Below are 25544 nucleotides of genomic sequence, written 5' to 3' on the forward strand. Positions count from 1 at the left end.
CTAGTACATTATTCAAGAAGTTACCGTAACCCCAAAGAATCTAAGAAGGGCACTGTGTAATTCTTCAGGTCACAATGCCAGCACGACTGGGGAGTCTGTTACAGGTAAGACAACCACAAGTTACAATTCTGTGATTCCAAATACTTTGGGGATGCAGAAAATGTGCTTAGCTGGGCAGCGTGAATTAGCTAAGCAACACAGTGCTATGATGGAAGAGGTTCAAGATGATTCATACTTTCATACCAGACCAGAAGTCACAAGCCCACATAGCAGCAACTCTTGACAGCTAGCCAAAGTAGAAAGTATTTCTAAAAAGCAGCCTGGGGACATTTAATTAATTGGCCAGGAAAATTAGGTCAGAATTACAAAGTTCCTCATCTTCATGAAGAAGAAAATGTGACAGTATGTCTTTTATATGGAAATTTCTTTGTATATATGTATAAACTTGGTATGGCCTTAATGCTGCAGTTAAGGATCTGTTTGGCTACCACCTTAAGCAGCGTATTAAGCAATCGCTTCCTTAATGTAACATTTTTACTTCTTACTGGACACTCAACCTTCAACAACTAATTCCCTTTTGCCCCTTACTCTTCCCCTTTTTTTTTTTTGCATGAAGTCATAAAAGTTACGGCAGTTATTTTTTGGCTTGTAAAAAAAAAAAATCTATTTCTGCAGTCTGAAGATGGAATGTAAAATTTCTGTGAAACATGTATATTTATTGAACCATCCATATACACATATCCATGCTGATTCCAATGGAAAAAAATTAAAGTTTTCTGAAATTTTCTGTGGTTAACTCGTAATTGTTACTATTTAACCAACTTTATATGCAAGAACTTTCACTTACCCCAGGGAGAAACCTACGTATAACCTAGGAAATATCTCACTTTAGACAAGGTTTTATGCCGAGAAATGAGAATTCACTGGTTCATTCAAGAAGTATTTATTGATAGGTGCTAGGCAAGATACAAAGATGACTCAGACACAGATCCTGCCCATAAGGAGCTTACAGTCTAATAGGGGAGAGAGAACACATACATGGGATACATGGTCAGAGCTATGTTTCAGTAAGATGAATCTAACATTGTGTATAAAGTAGGCGGGAGTAAGAAGAGGTTAAGTGAAGCTGAGAGAGTACTGAAATTACATAGGTGAGGAAGACAGACGTGAAAGACTTGAGGTAGAACTGACAGGACTTAGCTGAAGACTGGATATTGGGAATAACAAAAATGGAAGCAGATGACTCAGACTTTAGCATGGATGATGTCATGAACTGAAAGAAGGAACAAGTTTTGGCAAAGAAATGAAAATTTCATGTAAAATTCTTCTGCACAGAAACAAACTGCCTGGGATATACCAGGCATAATCAGGAAGAAACGGCTAGTTACCCAGACCAATGGAAGCACCTCAAAATGGCCAGTGACTTCCTCCCGCTTCTATACCCATCCCCCCAAATTTCCCAACAATTTCCTCCACTAAAATGGTGTAGTGCCTAACATTTATTAAATTCAAGGTCTATCTCCAGACATACCTCCCTTAGGAATGAAAACAGAAATATATTAAGTTATTCAACTCAGTAAGTTATCATCTAAAGACTCTAGTTGTGAGTCACTGTACCTTCTGGTGGAATATAGAGATTAACTCCCTAGTCCTTGTCTTCCAGGAGCTTACAGTCTAGTAAAGTAGTAAAACAGATAATGTAATTCTAATTCTAGATTGAAGGGGTAAGTTATGAACTATGAGAAAGACAAAGTGCTCTAGAACAGTTTTAGAAATGAAGGTCGGAACAGGACCTCAAACAAGAGGGACAATGTGGGAAGTAGATGAGAATGGATTTGTTCCTCGGACAGATCAGCCCCAAAAAGGGCTACTCCCCATTCCTGTTGCCAATTTTTTCTTAGGAAAAAACACAGCTCTTGTACTGATCTTTAAAAAAAAAAATTACTTACATGGCAAGAGATCGGAGGAAAGGGGAGAGTGTAGATCTCAGTGGACCTTCAGGGAAGAGAGAAGGCACTTGAAGCCAAGGAATCACAATGCCTGGCTTATCGGGAGGACCCTAAGTGTTTTAGCAAGGCTGGAGCATCACTTCCATGAAGAGTGGGAAAAATAACTGAAAAGTAATATTAAGACCTTGATATAAACATGGCATTGCCAGGCACTAAACAGGGTACACGCCTAAGACCAAATTGCTGCCCCCTAGGAGCTTACAATTACAACAATACAAGGTGGAAAAAGCACCACAATGTACAGAATGCAAAATGCTGAAGTATTTAGGAGAAATTACAGCTGAGTTTCAGCTATTAACACATTAGGATACCCAATAGCTTTCTGACAGCTAGTAGTAAACTCATCCCTGAGGGGAGCACAAGTTAATGTCCTTAGACAACAAGCCCTGGTAGAGCTGAGCCATTAAAGACAGTTCTAAGAAAATAGAGAAAACAGGGGTATGAAAACTACAGAAGCAACTGGGCGAACATACAAAAAGTGATACCCTCCCTTTTTCTCCTGACGAACTTTAACAGTGCTGGCCTTCCTATAGTGAATCTAAACTGATGATCACCGTATTACTTCTAGAAGCAGATCTGGGACTCTACTAGCCAATTATCTGATCATTTGTAAAATGAATGGGTTGTACAGGTCACTTACCAGTCCTTTCCAGTACTAACATTCTATGATTCAAAGAATTCTGAGAGTTTCTCCGTTCTTTGTGGTAATAATCAAAATAGAAGAAAAAAAATTTAAGTCTGATGCTTCTCACTCAAAAATATAATTATTTTCTATATAAATGACAAATGATCCCTATGCTATCAGCTAAATTTTACTCCCACCCTATCCTTCTTCAAAATTCATGAATTTTTTAAAACCACATGTCCTACAAGCTACCTTAGCATGCACCAAATGGTTTTTCAAAAAGTTTTCTCCTCTCCTACTTCCTTATACCAGCTTCTTGGTATAATGTCATTTAAAGGGCCAAATCAGTGTACATCCAATCTTCCTAACAAAATTTTAAAATTTAGGAGAACAACTGACATCAAAACATAAGGACAATGAGTAACCAAAGTGGTTTTTGTTTTGTTTTCTAATTTTTTTTGTTTTTTAGAGACCGGGTCTCACTCTGTCACCCAGGTTAGAGTGCAGTGGCACGATCATAACTCACTGCAGCCTCCAACTCCTGGGCTCAGGCAATATCCTGCCTCAGCCTCCTGAGAGACCGAGACTACAGGAATGCGCCACCACGTCTGGCTCACTTTTCAATTATCTGTAGAGCCAGGGTCTTGCTGTGTTGCCCAAGCTGGTCTCAAATCCCTGGCCTCAAGCAATCCTCTGGCCTCAGTCTCTCAAAAGCACTGGGATTACAGGCATGAGCCACCCCAACCCACCCCAAAGTGATTTTAACTTCAGCAATAGTTAAAACTGTTTCTATTCAGGTTAAACAGGATTTAATCTTCCCTCTAATTACTACCAATATAGGCAACCTTCCCCATAAGTGAGTTCTTGAAAATAAATACTTGGTTCAGTAAATCAGTAATTTCTGGTAAACATCCTTAATTCACTTAAAAAAAAAATCCCAAAACATCCTTAATTCACTTAAAAAAAAATGCACTGTATGCACACTGTAGCTTACAAATCTGGGACACTGGCCACATTTCAAAATACTAAACAAATATGAATTTCTGTAATTGCCCAGGTCACATGATTTATTAAAGAAATAGTTGATCAGATTCCCTATATTATTTTCCTCTTACTTACAGGGAATTAAAATAAGCTACTAGGTTTAAGTAGAAACTGTGGAGAGAAGATGAATCCAATGTTCTCAAACTAAGTCACATAAACAGAAACTAAAAACCTAATTCCAAGTCAACGCATACGCATAATCAAAAACCAAAACGGTTAAGGGTTTTAGGTAACCTCTAATCATCTTTTTACTCATTCAGGCCTTGATTTGAGACATGAAAGCATGAACAAGGCAATTTAATTTCAGTGTTGTTCTGAGGTGGTATCTATCCACTAGTAAGAATGTAAATATAAACAAGTTTTATCTCACATGTGCCACCATCTCTCCTTTACTATAGTCTGTTAAGAGTTGACAGGCCCACCTATGGTCCCCAGAACCTCAACATTCAACAAATATAAATCCCCTTGGAACCAGAAATTCTTAGTTATCATCTTGTGCCACATGGCCATTACTTGATTAGCAACTTTAACTCAACCCCTCAGCCTACATAAGACATTGCAAAGTTTTTTTGGTACATTAGGCAGTTAGCTAAAAAACCTGATATTCAAATAAATGTTGATGATACTTCTTTTGCAAGTTTAAAAACGGCTCAACTAAAAAGGTCAACAATTATCTGTATGCAGTACTGCAAAGATTCCTTTAAGTAGCACAAAAAGAAAACTGCAATATAAAAGACATCTTTATAGATTTGACAAATGCAACCATTTAAAAGAAATGTCACTCAGCAAAAACAGTGGTCTACAAATCTAAGCTCTTCAGAAAGGTTACCTATAAGTTCTAAAATGGCCTTCTATAAAGTGCAACATTTTCCATTAAATTGTTAAATTCTACGAGGGTTTTTCAAACAGAGGGATGAAGAAAAGTATCAGAAGGTGACAGTTTATAAGCACAAAACACAAATTCTATAAACTCACCTGGATTATGCTCTAATAACAATATTGTTATCCACATCCAGATTTGAAGTTTGCACTAAATTATCAAATCAGATGAGAAAAAAACTTAAAAACAAACCACTACTATTGTGTTACCATATATAATCTGCAAATCAAAAAGACTCACAAAATCCAACTTTAATTATCTTGTTTGCCCTAAAGGAAATTAAGAACTGTAATGTTAACCTTGTTCTGAATGTATTCTAGACTCAAGTCTCCCTACAGTAGGAAGTTCATTGCGGTCTATGTTACTGAAATGTAATTAGGGGGGCATGATGGTTCCAGACAAAAATCATCAGTTTGGGAGACCAATGCGCTCCTTGCTACATGGATGACTTGGAAGCCTGTCATTTAACTGCTCTGATTCAGTTTCTTCCTCATCTATTGTGCTGAGGACAGTATCACCTAATCCGCAGCACAGATGTGAAAATTAACTTTTCTAACCTAAAGTGCAAATCAACTAACACTGTGGTAATGACATACTCATCCAAAGTCAAATTATTATTTTTGGATTATCGATCTCACTGGTCCCTAGCACTATCTGACAAAGTTGAGAACACTGGAATATACAAAGTAAAGCCCAACCTCACCACTAACACAAAAATACAGTTTAAGGCCCAAGATCTCTAATTATACATCAACAAGTCTTAAAAAACTAAGACCCACTGAACCAAACAAATCTTATCTAGCTAAAATACTCATGAGGCCAGGTGCAATGGTGCACACCCATAGTTTTGGCTACTTGGAAGGCAGGAGGACTGACGAGGCCAGGAGCTTCAGACCAGCCTGACAACATAGCAAGACGTTGCCTCTGTAAAAATAAAAATTAAAAAACAAAAACCTCATGGGTCAAGAGTTCTAAGTTCAGTAGCTAATAACTATACATTGGGCCATTCCTATGGATGAAAATTTTCATTTTAAAATCTGAAAACGTTCAATGTGATGAGCTCCTACTGCTGCCACCTATAGAAAATGTTGCCCTAACATAACCATTTTCCAGCAGTGGAAATGTATACATCTCTGAGCTCTCATGTTTACTCTACATGCAATAATGTACATAATTGTACGAGGATTCTCAACAGTGCTGATCATGTTAATCCTATTTCTTAGGTCCAATACCATCATTCAAAACCTCACAATCATCCCAACTCTGATGACTGAAAGTACTGGGGAAGCCTTGTATTTTCTGATTGTGCAGTAATTCCCTGCAACAAATTGCAAGCAGCATCAGCATGTATTGCTACCACCTCTCCACATTTACACACACATACACAACACACACATACATTTGGTACAGACAATAAAAAGTGAAATTACTAATTCCTTAGAGTAGACATTACTGTAATTCTTGAAACAGATTTCCATTTCCTAGTTTGTTATTTATCTGAGGCTGAGTTTCAAAAGAATGAGTCTTCATTCCAGTTCTTCTAATCCCACAGCTCCACCCACCCACAGGAATAGGGACTATCAGTATTCTCAGTGGGGTTGCTTCATTTTTACACATTTGGTATCCTTAGACCCCACCCAATAAATGCCAGATGCATGTCTCTCCAACAAACCTTCCAAATTTCACACATTTCTAAATGTCCTCTAGGATGTGATAACGCCAAGCTGAGGACTGCTGCATCTAGTTAATGCTGTTAAGTCTCCAAGTAGGAAGAACTCCTGTTTTGAAATGTGTAATTTAGTATTCACCTGTGAAGGATAATTTCTAGGCTATCCATAATTTATTACCTTGAAGTTACCACAAAGTAATTTGTTTTTTCAAAGTAACTCAGACTAAACTTTTCTTTCCACCCACCATATGCTTAATATAAGCTACACAAGTATAAGTTGTATTTCTTCCTGTTACCACTGATCTGGGCCAAAAGTGGTTACCAAAGTTACTTAAACTAACCCTACAAAAAACCCATGTGATTCAGTTACATTAAGTTTATGTAAAGGAGATGCTGCCAATTTTCAAATATTCGAGGAACTGGAACCAAACTGGTAATACCAACTTCACTGTGGTCTTAACCATCACAGCAAACCTAGAGTTTCTCAGTAACACAAACCAAATATTCCTATGCTATCTTCAAACGACAGTCCTAAAGATGAATACTGTTAAGAAAATAAATACGCTGAATTTTACAACCTGGTTGCCCTTCAATTAGTATGATAAATAATCACACAAAATTTGTTTCACACGTGTAAACAAAACCTTCACCCATCTCACACACAGCACTCAACAAATAACACATATGTGAAACGAGTATTAGTCTATATTGCCAGATTAAATTTTCTTCCAGAAATATTTTAATAAAAATTGGCCATTTCCAAGTAACACCCACTGCATGCCAATCAATAAAAGAGAACCATAACAAAATAGAAAATTTACCATATGGCTATGATTTTAAGAAAAAAAATGCGGACACGAGCACATGAGCAAAGTCCAATATTAAAGTAACATTCCTTCTTACGGGCTATGATTAGGAATCTGATTAGATACCAGAATAAAAACACAAATGCTGAACTATTTAGGTCAAAGAACCTCTATAGAAGCATCTGTCTTCGAAGGCATTCCAGTTTGAGACTCAATTTTAGAATAAGGCATAACAAACAAGTTAACAAAAGACATACACAAAGTGATGAAAGAGGGATTCTGTAACTCCCCACATACTCTGGACCTAATAAAACAAATCTAGATTTTTTTTAAATTATTTTTGTTTAAACAATTGCCAAGACTGAAATCAAAGATAAATAGAAGGCACAACAGTTTTGCTCTGGTTGTTATCTGAGTTTTGGGAATTTTTTTGCTTTTTGTTTTTTTACAAATACAAATTAAACATGAAAAAACTACTTTAAAAAACAACAGTTCAAGAAAAGCCTATCAGTTGCATTCTAGACATTTAAAACCTATTATCACAATTTAAATTTCAATGGTAAAAACAGTAGGTTTTAGAATTGTTTTGTGATCCTTTATCAAAAGAAAATTTCTATTCCTTTTATTCAGTTTTTAAACATACCAGTGAGAATCAAAATTGTCAAATTTTCCAATGGCAATTTCTCCACACTAGAAGGTAGTCATGACTCTCAAAGAAGAAACAATTTGGGTTTTTCCTGCCTTCAAAATATTATCAAATCCTGTATTTCTTACAGGCTTTTGAAACACGTAGAAAATAAGAAATATTCCAATGAATGAAACATACCAAATGTCAGTAATACACAAGACATTCCTTTGGGGAAATGGCTGTTAAAAAAAAAAAATCCAGTCTGTATATGCAAAGTAAGCAAGGAAATTCAGTCTTTTTTTTTTCTTCTTTAAAAGTCCATTATTCCTAAAATATCATTCCACAAAATTGGAAGTGAAAGACTAAAGGTCAGGAAAGGGAAGAGAGGGAGAGGGAGCACACACCATTAACACACAAAAAAAGTAAAATTATACAAACTTAAGCAGTTTATAACAGACTGGGGTCATACTCCAAGATACCAAAGGCTGGTCGAAGAAATTCACCATTCTGCTGGAACTAGGGTTTGTATGGCTGCGTGAAGATCCATGAAGATTCACTGCCGTGGTGCAAGCCCCCTTCCCACTCCAAATCCTGGTTTCTGCACCATGCCTCCACGGGGAGGGCCTCTCATTCCACCACCCAGCCCACCTCGAGGGCCTCCAGGTCCCCGAAGGCGATTATCTCGTCGGTCGCCTTCCCTGGCAGCTCGAGTCTTCTTCTCTTCGACATTCAGACGGACCTCACCTCTGAACATGATGGGCTGTAAGAATCAAGGTGACCAGACTTAGAGTAGTGATGAGCTATCACTATCAAAGAAAGCTATAATAATGAACCAGCAGAGGCTGGGCAATGGCTCACACCTGTAATCCCAGCACTTTGGGAGGCTGAGGCAGGTGGATCACGAGGTCAGGAGTTCAAGACCAGCCTGACCAACATGGTGAAACACCATCTCTACTACAAAAATACAAAAATTAGCCAGGCATGATGGCACACGCCTGTAGTCCCAGCTACTCAGGAGGCTGAGGCAGGAGAATCACTTGAATCTGGGAGGCGGAGGTTGCAGTGAGCCAAGATCGCACCATTGCACTCCAGTCTGGGAAACAGAGCGAGACACCGTCTCAGAAAAAAAAAAAACCAGCAGATTATAAATCAGCTAAATTCTCACAGTTCAGTTTTTTGTTTGTTTTTTTAATGCAACACAGTTTCACTTGTCACCCAGACTGGAGTGCAATGGCATGATCTTGGCTCACCGCAACTTCTGCCTCCCAGGTTCAAGCGATTTTCCCTGCCCCATCCTCCAGAGTAGCTGGGATTAGAGGCACCCGCCACCACACCTGGCTAATTTTTGTATTTTTAGTAGAGACAGGGCTTCGCCATGTTGGCTAGGCTGGTCTCAAACTCCTGACCTCAAGTGATCCGCCTGCCTCAGCCTCCCAAAGTGCTGGGATTACAACAGTTCAGTTTTTAACTGAGAACATACAATTTACCATTAACAAATACATGGAAAGGTGATTAGGTAGGCAGGCCAGTTTTAAAAAGCCATTTTAAATAGCACAGCAGCACAAGTTAACTCTCATCGTACTTATTTTTTCTCATATAATTATGTAAATTGAATAAAGAATTGCCACCTTCCCCATAGATTTGGAGGCTTAGAATAAAACCTCATCATCGCCAATGTGAAAAGATGGTACTGTACATATTTATGCAAAGTACGTATATATTTAAAATAAAAACTTCATTAATCTGACATAAACTTTTAACTTGTTCTTCACCTCCTGAGAAGTTTGGATAGTCTTGGGCTTCGTTTCCTAACAGAGCCAAAGTTACCAAACATTTCAATATATTCAATTATGCTCTTCACCAGCAATATAATTTTCTAATTTCTTAAAATGAGCATCTAACAGTACTATGTGTCAGAGAAGTGTTCTATTCAAATTTATTAACTCACTTAACCTTTATAACAACCCTCTGACGGTAGATACTTACTTTAAGGACTAGCAAACTAAGGACTGGGGAGGTTAAGTAACTTGTCCCATGGGTCACAACACTAATGAGTGATGAAAGGAAAATGTAAACCAAGGCCTCCAAACTGGGAAAAACAAGCTTTGAACCGCTAAGCTACACTACAGTATGTCATACACCAGGGCAGTCAGTCTTACATAAGCTATTTCTGCTCACACAAAAAATTACTGAAGGAAGCATAGCAGACTTCTATCAATACCATGAAATGAAGGGTGGCCACTAGGCCTAATAACGTGCTGAATGATGGATTTATCTACAAAGCCTACTGGACATTTCTGGGTTCTTCAGTGGCTTTGGTGAGATGAACCACTGTTCTCTCATTTCTCAAACAGTATTTTGCAGGAGATGCTTCACAAAAATATGTGGTAAAATAATTTGAAAGATAATGTGTATGTGCATACTCAGGTTGACATAATGTTATGACCACAACATTAAACTATGCAGTATGCCCAGGTGCACTGGCTCACACCTATAATCCCAGCACTTTGGGAGGCCAAGGTCAGTGGATCACCTGAGGTCAGGAGTTCGAGACCAGCCTGGCTAATATGGGGAAACCCCATGTCTACTAAAAATACAAAAAAATCAGCTGGGCACGGTGAGGGGCACCTGTGATCCCAGCTACTCAGGAGGCTGAGGCAGGAGAACTGCTTGAACCCGGGAGGTGGAGGTTGCAGTGAGCCGAGATCACACCATTGTACCCCAGCCTGGGCAGCAGAGCGAGACTCTGTCTCAAATAAAAAAAAAACCTTGCAGTATGCCCATTAGCATTCTGGAGAATATCACTGATCTGCAATATTTCTATTACATGGTATAAAGTACACAATTTTAATCCACAGGGACAGAAAGCAGATTAGTGGCTGCAAGGGGCTGGGGAGACAGGTACAAGGAATGACTGCTTAGTGAGTAAAGAGCTTATGGCTATTAGTAAAAAACTTTTGGAATTAAAAGTAATGGTTGCACAATATGTGTTCTAGATGCAATTAAGTTGTACATTTTTAAATGGTTAGGTGTTATGTAAATTTCACCTCAATAAAAAAGTATAGCTTAGTAAATTAATATCATTTATACCCTTGTTCTTCTAGACTACTACAAAAAGCAGTTTTTTGCTAGGGGAGGGGAAGCTTTCTTTGGGGCTACGACAGTAAGATTTCCATTCTACAAATTCTTCTAATATTAGAATTTACAGGGTAAGAGTGCTGTTAGTAAGGGTGGTTCCAAGTAGTCTGACTATGTAATTTATCTTCCAAACCCAACTTATTGACTTATAGGAGAAGTTCCTAATAGTTATTCTCTACAAAACAGCAGTACACCAAAACTGCCCTGGGCAAACTGGCTCTTATCTAATAGTTAAAAGTAGGTTTGTATTTCAACTCTTGTACACCAAAAGCCAACACCAAGGAAAGGTAGTTACGTAAATCTCAGTGCACTGATAACTATTCATTTTCTCATTCTCATAATTCATGTTTTCAAAAACTAAGTTATTTAAACATAAGTTTCGTTTTTCTAAAGCCCCAGGCAGGTCTTTTAACAATGGTTGAAAATAATGGAATGAATTACCTGAATATGTTGGAATAAACTGCACTTTACATAAAGACCCAGCTGTAAAGATAAAGATATTCTAAAGAACCAAAACCCTTTTAAAAAAACAAATCAAGATGAAAAGCTGCTTACCCTGTTGCTAAGGACCTTCTGAACAGGCTCAGAATCATCAAACACAACAAAACCAAAATTGGGTAATTTCCCACCACTGTTAATGCGCAACTCCACCACGTTCCCATAATCTGCAAGTGAAACAGATTCTCAGATAACTACTTAGACCATTCCCTTTAAATATTCCATGTACACAGTCCAATACAGTAGCCACTGGATGCATGTGACTACTGAGCACTTGAACTATAAATACAGCTAGTCTGAACTGAGATGTGCCTCTCATAAGTGTAAAATTATGGGAGGCACATTTGGATTTCAAAGATTTATTATGAAAAGTGTAAAATATCTCTCACCATATTCTTACATGTTGAAATGACAATGCCTTAAGAGTTAAATGTTATTAAAATTATCCAGTTTCTTTTTACCTTTTTTTTTTTTTTTTTTTTTACCATGACTACTAGAAAATTTATAATTACGCATGTGGCTCATTTTCTATTTCTGCTGCACAGTGCTAGAGACACTAGATGAATTTAGTGTTCAAAACTCAATAACCTACTTTGAAAGAAATCTTTAAGCTCTGATTTGTCCACTTCATGAGGCAGGTTGCCAATGAAGAGTTGGTGACTGTCAGGGTGTCTCACCATTCTTCGGGGTTCAATGTCACCTTGCTCTCCAGCCTCACGGACTTAAAAGGAGACAAAAACATCAATGAAAGGCAAGAGAAAGAAGACATCTTTCAGTGACTGCTCACATTCAATAGTTTTCCCTCTACCCTAAAAACAGGCAATTCCATCAACCCTACAATATTTTTATTTTAAAGTATATAAATATCAACTGCCCTCCCAAAATAAGCTCTCACCTCAAAATCCCCCAAACGAGAAATCGCCCTTCTGAGCTCTTACTTGGTCTGGGTCCCCTTTGGGGAGGAATATTTATTCGCTGTTCTCGCACCCTTTGATCCCTTTGAGGTCTCTGTGGTGGAATCTGAGATTCAGGCTTAGACTCTGGACGGGGCTGAAAAAATTTAAGTTAACTTTTGTGTTAAAACAAAGCAGGCTTATCCTTTTTCTTAATGAAGTTTCTTAGCTAACAAGTTTTAAACTAGAAAATGGACAATTCCCTTACAAGAAAAATCATTAAAAACCACCTTATACCCTTTTCTTCTGTCCTATGTATCAGTTTTGTTTCTACAATGATTCGGGGTTTTTTTTTTTTTGAGCCAGATTCTCACTGTGTCGCCCATGATGCAGTGCAGTGGCACAATCATGACTCACCGCAGCCTCAACCTCCTGGATTCAAGCAATCCTCCCACCTCAGCTTCCTAATTAACTAGGACTACAAATGCATGCCACAAGGCCCGGCTAATTTCTTATTTTTTTGTAGAGACAGGGTCTCACTATGTTGCCTGAATTGGTTTCAAACTCCTAGGCTCCAGTGATCAGCTGGCTTCAGCCTCCTAAAGTGCTGGGATTGCAGGCATGAGCCACACTGCACCTGACCAGTTTTCACAATCTCTAAACCTCTGTTGAATCAAATTACCAAAATATAAGTACACTTGCCTAATGTACAAGTTTTATAAAGATCTTACCTGTGAAGCTGGTACTTTAACAACATGAGGTGGTATCCCAGTAACTGGAACAGCTCCACTGGGTGGAAGGTTCTTACTGGTCACAGATGCCCAAGAAAACGTCTAAGGGAGCAATACCAACATTACATAATTATACCATTTATCAAAACAATATAAAAGCTACTAACTCTTGATTGCCTGTACACAACAAATGGTAACACATTCTCACAGGCAGGATGGAGTTTATACATATATTAAGATTCCTCTCTTTCAGCTATTCAAAATTTAGTACTGAAATTCCTTGGGACTGATGATCAAGTACCAGGCAAATCTGAGAGGCTTAGGTTCAAGAAACTACTCACTTTTTTTTTTTTTTTTGAGACAGAATCTAGCTGTTGCCCAGGCTGGAATGCAATGGCATGTACACAGCTCACTGCAGCCTCCATCTCCTGTGCTCAAGTGATCCTCCCACCTGTTTCCCAAGCAGCTGAAACTACAGGCGTGTGCCACCATATCCAGCTATTTTTTCTTTTTAGCAGAGATGAAGTCTCACTATATTGACCAGGCTGGTCTTTAACTCCTGAACTCGAGCAACCCTCCTGCCCTCTGCCTCACAAAGTGCTGGGATTAAGTGCGTGAGCCACAACGCCTGGCCCAAGGAAAGCTACTTCCATTCAAATTTGTGAATCAAACAAAATTCCCTCTCCTCTAAAATCAGCTCAGCTCTTCCTGCTGTGATTCAATCCAATCCATGGTACAAACATCGACTCAATTACATCAACTGTAGAATCATCATCAACACTTTTCTCACACATTTAAAAATTGTCACAACCTGTTATTCTACCTAATTATTTCTTTTCCATTTCCACTGCCACAACTCTAATTCAAGCCATCATTCTCTCTCACTAGGTTTACTATATTAACCAACTAAGTGGTCATCTGGTCCAGTCAAACTACTTTTCCACTTGCTTCTTACTGTTTTCTTATCGTGACAAGGTCTTACTCTGTCTCCCAAGCTGGAATGCAGTGACATAATCATAGCTCACTGCAGCCTTGACTTCCCAGGCTAAGCAATCCTCCTACCTCAGCCTCCCAAGCAGCTGGGACCACACATAGGCATCACCATACACAGCTAATTTTTTGCACTTGCAAGCTAAAGTCATTTCAACATTGCTCTTTCCTACTCACCTATTAGCTGCCAGAGAGCAACACCCCCTATCTGTTTTGCCAATACCTACACTTTGAACAATGCCTAACACACAGCAGGAATTTGAATTAATTGTTGAACAAACAAATGACATAACCCTGAGCCTGTAAATACAGCACTAAAAATTATATTCCTTCCCAGAGCGCCAAATGTAAAGGTTTCATGAGTTCAGTTAACAACACCCTAATAAGACTCAGGAGGACAAACCGAAAACTTCCGAAATCAGGTATGCCAACTAGAAAAGAAATTTTACTTCAGCAGTTCATTTCTACTTCCACTATAAAGTTATCTTCAAAAAAATTTCATAGAAAAAGAAAAGTATATTCTGCCATGTTGTTTTTCTTAAAAAGATGTTATGCACTTGTAGTAACAAGCATGTAATAATTTATAGTGTAAAAGATTAAATATTAAAAAGATAAGGAATCACTGACATGGTGCTACAGTGGCACCTAAAATTTCTAGTCTAACAGGCATTCAAGTTACCTAGGGGAAGGGAGTGGTTTATTTTGATGAAATAAACTAATACACATCTTACCTCTCTCTTATCAAAGGCATGGCTCAATATCTAAGAAATTTCCCTGAAATGAACCACCAATATGAAAATGTATCTACAAAAGTCAACCAAACAGCAATACAGAACAGAGATTTTTCTTTTTTAAAAAATAACTAGAAATAGAATAAAAATGAAGACATGTTTCATACCCTCAAGTCTTCCTGTACCGTCTGAGCTATGTCTGCAGGTGCTGGAGAAGAACTCTTCTGAGTATCCTCAGGAGCAGTTTCTTCTAATACTGGCTCAGGCTTTTCCTCTTGGATTTCAGATACAGGTTCTTGTTCTGGTTCTGGTTCAGGATCAGGCTCTGGTTCAGCAACAGGCTCCTCTAAATGTTCTTCCATGTCATTACTTTGATGGAAAAATTTGAGAAATATCATTCTGCCACCATTTATTTCGCAAAAAATTCCCCATCACTTATTAACCAGAAACCAGAACACAGAGTTAGCTCCGTCAAAAAAAAAAAAAAAAAATCTAAGAATCGTATATCTGAGTTTTTAAAAAGTAATTTTTAAAATGCCACTCAATAACTTCACTGGAATCCATTTGACAAATTCTGATGAGCAAATGATTCAGGACATCAAAATGAACCAAACCACTTTATGGCTGGAATCCCACAATCATTACAATTCATTTAGCATACAACATCAGAAAAACTCTCAAAATAGGCTGGGGGAGGGGGGGAAAGAAGGTTGCCATTCAATGGGTACAGTCTGTCTGTAAGGTATATAAAGTTATCTTCAATAAGATTTGTAAGGTGAAAAGTCCTAGAGATCTGTCATACAACCGTGTCTATACAGTTAACATTACTATACTTTATACTTAAAAATGGTTAAGATGAAAAAAAAGGTTAAGATGGCAAATTTTATGATATGTGGCTTTTAACACAAACACACAAAAACTTTCAAACACGTAAGGAATTTGGGGGAGAAAATATATTAGTTATGATTCAGAATACAATTCTTAAAATTCCACATAAATCAAACCAGGAATGCTGTTAAAACTGCAGAGGGGCTAGGCACACACCTGTAATCCTAGCACTTTTCGAGGCCAAGGTGGGCGGCCCACCTGAGATTAGGAGTTCCAGACCAGCCTGGCCAATATGGCGAAACCCCATCTCTACAAAAATACAAAAATTAGCCGGGCATGGTGGTATGCGCCTGTAGTCCCAGCTACTCAGGAGGCTGAGGCAAGGGGATTGCTTGAACCCAGGAAGCGGAGGTTGCAGTCAGCCAAGATCATGGCACTGCACTCCAGCCTGGGTAAGAGAGCGAGACTGTCTCAAAAGAACAAAAACAAAATTGCAGATGTTTTGCCTCCTGAAAGTCTAATTCAGTAGGTTTGCAGTGGGACCATGAATCTTCATTTTCAAGCAGCAACCCAAGTGAGTAACCTGATTAGTTCATCATACCTTGAAAAACACTTGGAAACACCCTTCAGGCACTGAATATTAACATTCAGTGTCACATGGTAACAAGTAAATATGGATTTCTTTTGCTATCAAACACATTTCTGTTCTAATCACAAGGGGGGGAAAAAACCCAAAGGTACAATGATGTACTTACGAAGGTAATGAAATTCTTTATTGCTACTTAACTCACATATTGGTATTTATATCAATTTATGCCCGATCTCTAATAGGTGTCTGTCCACTTCATATTCCCTCAAAGCATTTAATACCTCAATACATCCAACTCTTGATCAACAATATGCAAGTTTTCACTTAACACCAAGAAAAAACTAAACCAAAAAGAAACCGGTATTATTTAAACTAAGCAATAGGAGATTGCCTTCATAGTACAATTTACTATTAACAAGTTACATATTTTTGTTTAGTCAAAATTACCAGAAACAAAACCATTCTTCTGAGAAAGTATTATTTTGAGGTAATTCTCAGAATATGTAAATGCCCTCCAACAAAGGGAAAGACTAGACAATGCAAGTTCTTATGCAGCCCCGGACATGTGAACAAAATTTTCTTACCTGACAACTGCCTGATCATAGAAAGTTCCAGAATCATCAGGTACCACCTCAGGTGTTTGCTGTCTTTCTTCAGGTTCCTCTACTTCTTCTTCAGACTCTTAAGTGAGAAAAAGATATTTAAAGTAATTTGTACTTACTGAATTCACATATACATTCACTTTCACAATGTTCACAAAACAACAGTGAAGAAAAACACATATAAATAAAGCAGGGCAATTTGGTAAAACTCATGGCATTGACTTTAAAGACAGAACTAAGGCTTTTAAGGATAGACTTTTTTTTTTTTGAGATGGAGTCTCGCTCTGTCGCCCAGGCTAGAGTGCAGTGGTGCAATCTCAGCTCACTGAAAGTTTCACCTCCCGGGTTCACACCATTCTCCTGCCTCAGTCTCCTGAGTAGCTAGGCGTCCGCCACCATGCCTGGCTAATTTTTTCTATTTTTAGTAGAGACAAGGTTTCACCATGTTAGTGAGGATGGTCTCGATCTCCTGACCTCGTGATCCGCCTGCCTTGGCCTCCCAAAGTGCTGGGATTACAGGCATAAGCCACCACGTCCGGCCTTAAGGATAGACTTTAAGGCTACTGTAGTGTCTTGGTTTTTAAGAACACGGAGCCTAATGCAGGCTTTCACCTTACTGGCTACATTACATTAGCCAAATTACATTAGGCAGTTATCTAATGCAGGCTCTACCACTTTACTAGCTAGGCAAATGACTGCTTATCTGTAAAACTATATTACAAAATAAATATACTCTCAGCCAAATAAACAACATGCAAATTCTATTATTTTGGAGAAAATTTTCCATGAGTCTCTGTGTCTACACATCTTTCCTGCCTACCCTTTCTTCTAGACTGTCTTTCAAGAACATTTATAGAGCAAACAGCTTTGAAAGAGTATCTCCCCCCAGCACAAAGAGGAGGCATGTTTACTGCCTGTTGTAATAGATCTGTGTTCCCTAAACTCAGTGTCCCATGCCTTTAACACAACCCACTGCAGTAGAAGTATCATCTAGCCTTCTTCATGACATCCTGTTGGTAAATGTGGCAAAAATGCTACTACCGTTGCTCTGAGTTAACCTGTCTCCTTCTGACCTAAAAGTCTTATGTCTTCTACTAACATCCACGATATAAGCTAACCTGTTAGCAGCTTCAAGTAGAGTAAAACCTTAGACTCTTCATATGCCATGATAATTAGTTATTAATGAAGAACAGAGTGTAATGAAAACAGTAAAGAAACGCATAGTCTCTTAAGGGCAATCTGATACCATTAAAAAAACCTTAGACAAGTAATTTAAAATATTTCACTACTTACCCTCCTGAGGCTCAGTGACAAACCCACCAAAGACCTCATCTTGGTATCTGAAGATATCATTGTGAACATAGAACTTATTTGCAACAGACCCCTGCAATGCCAACAGAAAGTTTTAATTTATTCAACAGACTTTTAGAAAGTCAAATCACTCCACACCATTGGTGACTGAGACACACCTGTTTCCATGAGACATCTGGCAATGTCTGGAGACATTTCAGTTTTTGTTGTTGTGGGGTTTTCAGACAGGGTCTTGCTGTCACCCAGGTGGGGGTACAGTGGGCCATCACAGCTCACTGCAGCCTTGATATCCCAGGCTCAAGGGATCCTCCTGCCTCAGCCTCCTAAGTAGCTAGGACTACAGTGGCGTGCCACCTTGAAAGGTTAATTTCTCTTTTTTTTTTTTCTTTTTTGAGTAGAGACGAGATCTTGTTAAACTGCGCTGATTGGTCTTTAATTCCTGGGCTCAAGTGGTCCTCCTGCCTCAGTCTCCCAAAGTTCTGAATTATGGGTATGAGCCAGCATGCCCTGCCGACATTTCAGTATTCACTACAGGGAATGCTACTGACAACTTATAAGGTTAGGGATGCTGCTAAATTCCTGCAATGCACATGACAGGCTCCAACAACAAAGAATTAGTTGATCCAAAATGTCAACAGTGCCAAGACTGAAAATGCCCACTCTACAATAGCTAGTAACAAGACTACACTCACATATATTTTGTTTGCTCAAAACACTTTACCTCACCACAAGATAAATATGCAGAAACTGACAAAGTTCTAAGTATGTAAGATGCCACAGTTCACACCTCAAATCATTATAAGGCAATCATATTCTGGATGGGCGCAGTGGCTCATGCCTGTAATCCCAGCACTTTAGGAGGCCAAGGCGGGCAGATCACCTAAGGTCAGGAGTTCAAGACCACTCTGGTCAATATGGTGAAATCCCATCTCTACTAAAAATACAAAAATGAGACAGACATAAAGGGCCACGCCTGTAGTCTCAGCTGCTAGGGAGGCTGAGGTGGGAGGATCACTTGAACCCGGGAAGTGGAGGGTGCAGTGAACCCAGACTGCACCTCTGCACTCCAGCCTGGGCAACAGAGCAAGACCTTGTCTCAAAAAAACAAAAAAAAGGCAATCATATTCCTAACTTCAGCAGGTATTTCCCCTAAGTCTGTATCCAAAAATATTGATATAAACACTCAAGAGTAGTGTAGTCTGAAAAAGATTGTTCACACTAGGTATAAGACACACCTGAGTGCAGATCCAATTATATAATTTATGAGTTATTCAGTTTCTAAGGCTGTTACTCCTCTGTGAAAAGAGAGGTATCAGCTAGGCACAGTGGCTCGCTCAACTCCTGAAATCCCAACACTTTGGACGGCTGAGGTAGGAGAACTGCTTAAGCCCAGGAGTTTGAGACTAGCCTGGGCAACATACTTTTTGTAGAGTGTGTCTCTACAAACACAAAAACAAAAATTAGCCAGGAATAGTGGCCTGTGCTTGCGGTCCCAGCTACTTGGGAAGCTCAGGAGGGATTATCATTTCAGCCCAGGCAGTCAAGGCTACAGTACGTCATGATCCTACCACTGCACTCCAGCCTGGGTAACACAGTGAGATTCTTATCTCAAAAAACAGAAAAGAAAGATATAAACATATGCCTCAATACTCTGTGTATTAAATGAGACAGTTTACATAATAGTGTATTATACTAACAAGAAGTTAGATACTTCCTTTAAAAGAAAAAAAAACTATAATTAAACCTATAATTGACAATCATACTCCATGTGATTCTTTGCATATTTAGAAGTCTACCACATCTTTACATTTTAATCTAAGCCTTCCTCTAAAAATTATGACTGTAATGGCTTTGTGTAATTTTGCACAGACAAAAAGTTATCTCATATTCAAAGGTTAAAAGATTTTAGGTGTTTTAGGTTTGCTATCCTAAAAAGAAAATTTAAGATTAATGCTAGAAGAAACAATGATTTAATCAGCAAGTTCATACTATGCCATTTCTATATACATGCTTAAGCAGACTGGATTCCTAACCTTGTTCAGTCTAGACCAATCCGGAAGAAAACACAAATGCAATCATTCAATATAAACTTGTCACCCTTTTCAAAGTATAACTAAAAAGAACCAGGCCTCCTTGAAGGAACAGGTGATTCAAGAATAGGGGCTGGGCAAGGAACAGTGCAAGATGAACCTGAAGCATCTTATGCCGTAAGTGTTCAAAAAAGATAAAAAGATAGAGAATCTCCCATCCTTTATTTACAAATCAAAAAGAGAAAAAATAAGGCTGGGCACAGTGGCTCACACCTGTAATCCCTGTACTTTGGGAGGCTGAGGCAGGTGGATCACTTGAGGTCAGGAGTTAGAGACCAGCCTGACAAACATGGTGCAACCCCATCTTCTACTGAAAATGCCAAAATCAGTCAAGTGTGCTGGCACGCTCCTAGTCCCAGCTACTCGGGAGGCTGAGGCAGGAGAATAGCCTGAACCCAGGAGGCAGAGGTTGCAGTGAGCAGAGATGGAGCCACTGAACTCCAGCCTGGACGACAGAGTGAGACTCTATCTCCAAAACAAAAGAGAGAGAGAGAGAAAACATATTTAACTTTACAGTGGCAAAACCTAACTAATCAAAATTCATATCACAACTTAATGACATAATGTGCCTCTCTAACGTGAGGCAATGAATGACACACGTAAAGCATCCTACAAAAAAAAGTGATTATGCTCTTCAAAAATGTCAATGCAATAAAAAAAAAAACCAAAAGATTAAGGAACAATTGCAGATTAGAAGAGACTAGAGACATGATAGCTAAATGCAATGTGCAATTATAGATTCCATGTTGGACAAGGAAAAAAAATAACTCTAAGACATTATTGGGATAATTTCCAAATTTTAAATATGGATTATAGAATAATTATACTGCATCAACATTTCCTGAATTTGATAACTGTACTACAGAATGGAATAGAATTCTTTATTCTTAGGAAATGCCCACTTGAGTATTTTAGAGAAAGAATTACACACATGGGGGCAAGTGGTGACAGCTGCTCTAGGTAAGGAGTGTATAGGAGTTATTGTACCATTATTCCAAGTTTTCTATAAGTCTGAAATTTCAAGTGTCATTAAAGATATGTACAACTGTTCATTGTTTCTTTTTTCATGTATTGGATCATTACAAAATAATCATTCCTATACATACCTCAGGAGCAAGGACAAACGTTTGCATGAATCTCCTCAAAGCCTGGTTGTTGTTAGAGAGAAGCCCCATCACCTGGACTACCACACCATCATTTAGTGTGGCATGAGCGTCAACATGGCGAATCTTGGTGTGGCAGTTGGTGAAGTTTTGTGACATCACTTTCCTGTGGATTTCCTTAAAAAAAAAAATCAACTGTGAATGCCTTAAAATTTAAATAACCTCCAACTAAAAAAAAAATTTCAACACAACACAGGTAAAGAGAATGTACATATTTAAATTACAGGAAACGCAGACTGTATTTTGATGTTTCTTTGTATACTCTATTCCCAGTGACCACACTTGAGTTTTTTAAATAACTGTTCTGAATTAACACACTTTTCAAAGTTTAAAAAAGATGACCCCCATGCTAAAGCCAATTATCTTCCAACACACACAAGCTTTATATCATGCAAATTTAACAAATCTGACATCACATAAATATTTCAACAAATATATTAATCAAATAGTAATAAAACACATCAACTTTTACTAAAAAGTTGAGAAATTTGATCCTCATCACCAAAACCTATTATGATCCACTTCACTTTTGTGAGTTATTTTCTACCTGCTTAACAGCCTAAATAAGGCTTGAAATGCTTACTTTCTGTCCGTAGACTGCATCTGCTGGCTTTCCATTTGAATCCAATCCCCCATGGACATAAGAAGAGTTCTTTCCATAAAATCTGTAAAATGGGAAGATGATTTGCTTGTCATCTTCAAATATCTTAAGTTTTTTTTTTGTTTTTCATGTTTGATACTGGCAAATTTCTTTTTTTGGAGATGGGGTCTCATTCTGTCACCCAGGCTGGAGTGCAGTGATGCGATCATAGCTCACTGTAGCTTCTATGTGCCAGGGCCAAGTGATCCTCTAGCCTCAGCTTCCCAAAGTATCTGGAACTACAGGCACATGCCACCATGCCTGGCTGATTATTTTTATTTAAGTAAAAATAAGGTCTCACTATGTTGCCCAGGCTGGTCTCGAACTCACGAACTCAAACAATCCTACCTGCCTTGGCTTCCCAAAGTGCTGGAATTATAGGCGTCAGTCACCGCACCTGGCCCTGGCAGAAATGTGTTTTCTTTTTCATCTTTGTATGCAATCATCTCTCTATCCCCTACATGCCACTTGATCAACATCTGCTGAATGGGAGTGGATCTGGTTCCAGGTTTCAGCGTAGGATGATAATGTGGGGAAGGATCTTGTAGTTTCATGTCAAGATGGCCACCAATACGTAAGTTCCTATTTTCACTCAGGAAGAAAATAAGCAGTAAGGCTGGAACAGCTATATTCTCCACAGACATCAAGTGTCCTTTAATTAATGTATCTGAGAATAAATGTGAGCAGTTTCCCTTAAACACCTAGTTCATGCAAGTGGTTTTAGAAGTACTTTTTAATCACTTTTGCTGATGCAATTAACAATGTCAAAGTCAGGCCGGACGCGGTGGCTCAAGCCTGTAATCCCAGCACTTTGGGAGGCCGAGAGGGGCGGATCACGAGGTCAGGGGATCGAGACTATCCCGGCTACCCCAGTGAAACCCCGTCTCTACTAAAAAATACAAATAACTAGCCGGGCGAGGTGGCGGGCGCCTGTAGTCCCAGCTACTCAGGAGGCTGAGGCAGGAGAATGGTGTAAACCTGGGAGGTGGAGCTTGCAGTGAGCTGAGATCCAGCCACTGCACTCCAGCCTGGGCAACAGAGCGAGACTCTGTCTCAAAAAAAAAAAAAAAAAAAAAAAAAAAAGAATGTCAAAGTCAATTCCTCATAGTTTTCACCCATCTATGTCCTCCTTTGATCCATTTTCATTAAAACAATATTCCATCAGGAAAGCAACACACCAAAATGCTCTAACCCAGGGATAACCACTATTAAGATTTAACATTTGTCTTCCATCTTCCAGATAAACACCTTTTTTTTTTTTTTTGAGACAGAGTCTCATGCTGTCACTCAGGCTGGAGTGCCATGGCGCAATCTCAGCTCACTGCAACCTCCACCTTTTTTTTGTATTTTTAGTACAGAGAGAGGGTTTCGCCATATTGGCCAGGCTGGTTTTGAACTCCTGACCTCAAGTGATCCGCCCACCTCAGCCTCTCAGTCCACCTCAGCCTCTTAGCACACCTCAGCTTCTCAAAGTGCTGGGATTACAGGCATGAGCCACCATGCTTGCCCTATACTTTTTTCTTGTTGTCATGTTTTATGTCAGTTTTATTCTATGGGGTTGAAATAAATTAACCAAATGTAAAAACACAAAAAAAGGCTGGACACGATGGCTCACGCCTGTAATCCCAACACTTTGGGAGGCCAAGGTGGGCAGATCACCTAAAGTCAGAAGTTCGAGACCAGCCTGACCAACATAGGGAAACCCTGTCTCCACCAAAAATACAAAATTAGCCAGGCGTGGTGGCGCATGCCTGTAATCCCAGCTACTCGGGAGGCTAAGGCAGGAGTACCACTTAAACCTGGGAGACACAGGTTGCGGTGAGCCAAGATAGCGCCATTGCACTCCAACCTGGTCCCAACTACTCGGGAGGCGGAGGCAGGAGGATCACTGGAACCTGGGAGGCAGAGGCTACAGTGAGCTGAGATCTCACCACGGCATTCCAGGCTGGGTGACAGAGTGAGACTCCACCAAAAAAAAAAATACACACACACACACACACACACACACACACACACACACACACACACACTTAGCTGGGCATGGTAGTGCATGCCTGTAGTCCTAGCTATGTAGGAAACTGAGGCAAGAGGATCACTTGAGCCCAGGAGGTCATGGCTGCAGTAAGCTATGATCGCCACCACTGCACTTCAGCCCGGGCAACAGAGTAAGACTGTCTCAAAAAAAAAAAAGAAAAGGAAGGAAGGGTAAAAACAGCTTAGAGACTTGTTCTACCACTTAATAGTCACGTGCATATGTACTAGCAAATTTTTAAACCCTCTGAGTGTATCTGCAAAATGAAGTTAACTCTCTTACAATGCCTTACCCTTCACTAAAGATTTTTGTAATGATCAGGAGGAAATGAGAAAAAAAGTTCTGGAAATTTTAAAGCCTTAACAAAAAACCCAAGGGTGGTAGCTCACACCTGTAATCCCAGGATTTTGGAAGGCTGAAGCAAGCGAATTGCTTGAGTCCAGGAGTTCGAGATCAGCTTGGGCAACATGGTAAAACTGCCTCTACAAAACAATTAGCTGACTGTGGTGGATTGTACCTCAGTCCCAGCTACTCAGGAGGCTGAAGTGGGAGGACGGTCTGAGCCCGAGAGTTCAAGGCTGCAGTGAGCTGTGACCTTGCCGCTGCACTCCAGCCCAGGAGACAGATGAGATTGACTCTCACTCTCTCTCTCACACAAGACACACACACACTCACACACACACAAGACACATTTCACTGTCAGAGCAATGTCAAAACCAGCATTGAAAACATTCGTAAATTTTATTTTATACCTGATAATCATGTGGTATCCAATATGTAAGCTGGTCAAGGTATAAGGGAAAAAATAGTTCTGGTCCAGCAAATACACATTTTGAAACTTCTATGAAATTATTCTAACAAGGCCACATAAATAGACAGTTTTGTATAAAGTGACATTGTAAGAGAAAATAATAGAAGCAATCTATACATCCATCAACTAGGAGATTAAAGTACACCACATCTCCATAAAAAACTTTGTAGCCACTAAAATTAATGGGATACAAATATTACCCTGAAAAGATGATTCCAGATTATCAAGTAAGAAAGTTAAGACAGTATATTAAAACATGTTTCTATATATAGAAAAATTGTTTCTGTGGTTTTACTGCTTTCATAATTTGTTTTAATTTTCAATAAGCATGCATCATTTCTACTAAAGACACTAATTTTTTAAAGCACATCAACACAAAAGTATGGTATTACAGAAACAGTCACGGATTGTCTTCAATACATTCTTATTTTTTACATCCACCTCAGCTCCAGCAATCTTTATACTTTCTTAGCCAATAATGCATAACTATACCTTTACATTTCAACTGTTATTTTCCAATAATGTACAAGTTTGGGTAACTTAGTTTAACTTTTAAAAATTAATTTTTGGGGCTAGGAGCAGCAGCTCACGCCTGTAATCCCAGGACTTTCTGAGGCCGAGGCGGATCAATCACCTGAGGTTAGGAGTTCAAGACCAGCCTGGCCAACATGGTGAAACCCCATTGCTACTTAAAAAAAAAAAAAAAAAAAAATTAGCCGGACGTGGTTGTGGGTGCCTACAGTCCCAGCTACTCAGGAGGCTGGGGCAGAAGAATCACTTAAACTAGGGAGGTGGAGGTTGCAGTCAGTCGAGATCGTACCACTGCACTCCAGTCT

At 39.1% G+C, this 25544-nt stretch overlaps 1 protein-coding gene across 4 annotated transcripts in view; it reads right to left on the minus strand.

Annotated features, from left to right (window-relative positions):
- Positions 1 to 927: 927 nt before the first annotated feature.
- Positions 928 to 25544, minus strand: part of G3BP1 (G3BP stress granule assembly factor 1) — a 40775-nt gene continuing 16158 nt past the window's right edge. For all 4 annotated transcript variants that reach the window (XM_010358654.2, XM_010358652.2, XM_010358655.2 and 1 more), the window contains exons 3-12: positions 21809 to 21890; positions 21169 to 21342; positions 17955 to 18045; positions 16644 to 16740; positions 14810 to 15011; positions 12922 to 13023; positions 12236 to 12347; positions 11890 to 12018; positions 11355 to 11464; positions 928 to 8421 (exon numbers count right to left, since the gene is read on the minus strand). In XM_010358654.2, the coding sequence (XP_010356956.1) occupies positions 8215 to 8421; positions 11355 to 11464; positions 11890 to 12018; positions 12236 to 12347; positions 12922 to 13023; positions 14810 to 15011; positions 16644 to 16740; positions 17955 to 18045; positions 21169 to 21342; positions 21809 to 21890 (1306 nt within the window). In that variant the 3' untranslated portion in view covers positions 928 to 8214. The remainder of the gene's footprint in view (positions 8422 to 11354; positions 11465 to 11889; positions 12019 to 12235; positions 12348 to 12921; positions 13024 to 14809; positions 15012 to 16643; positions 16741 to 17954; positions 18046 to 21168; positions 21343 to 21808; positions 21891 to 25544) is intronic.

This window comes from Rhinopithecus roxellana, chromosome 3 (genome assembly GCF_007565055.1).
Source record: "Rhinopithecus roxellana isolate Shanxi Qingling chromosome 3, ASM756505v1, whole genome shotgun sequence".
Taxonomy (NCBI): domain Eukaryota; kingdom Metazoa; phylum Chordata; class Mammalia; order Primates; family Cercopithecidae; genus Rhinopithecus; species Rhinopithecus roxellana.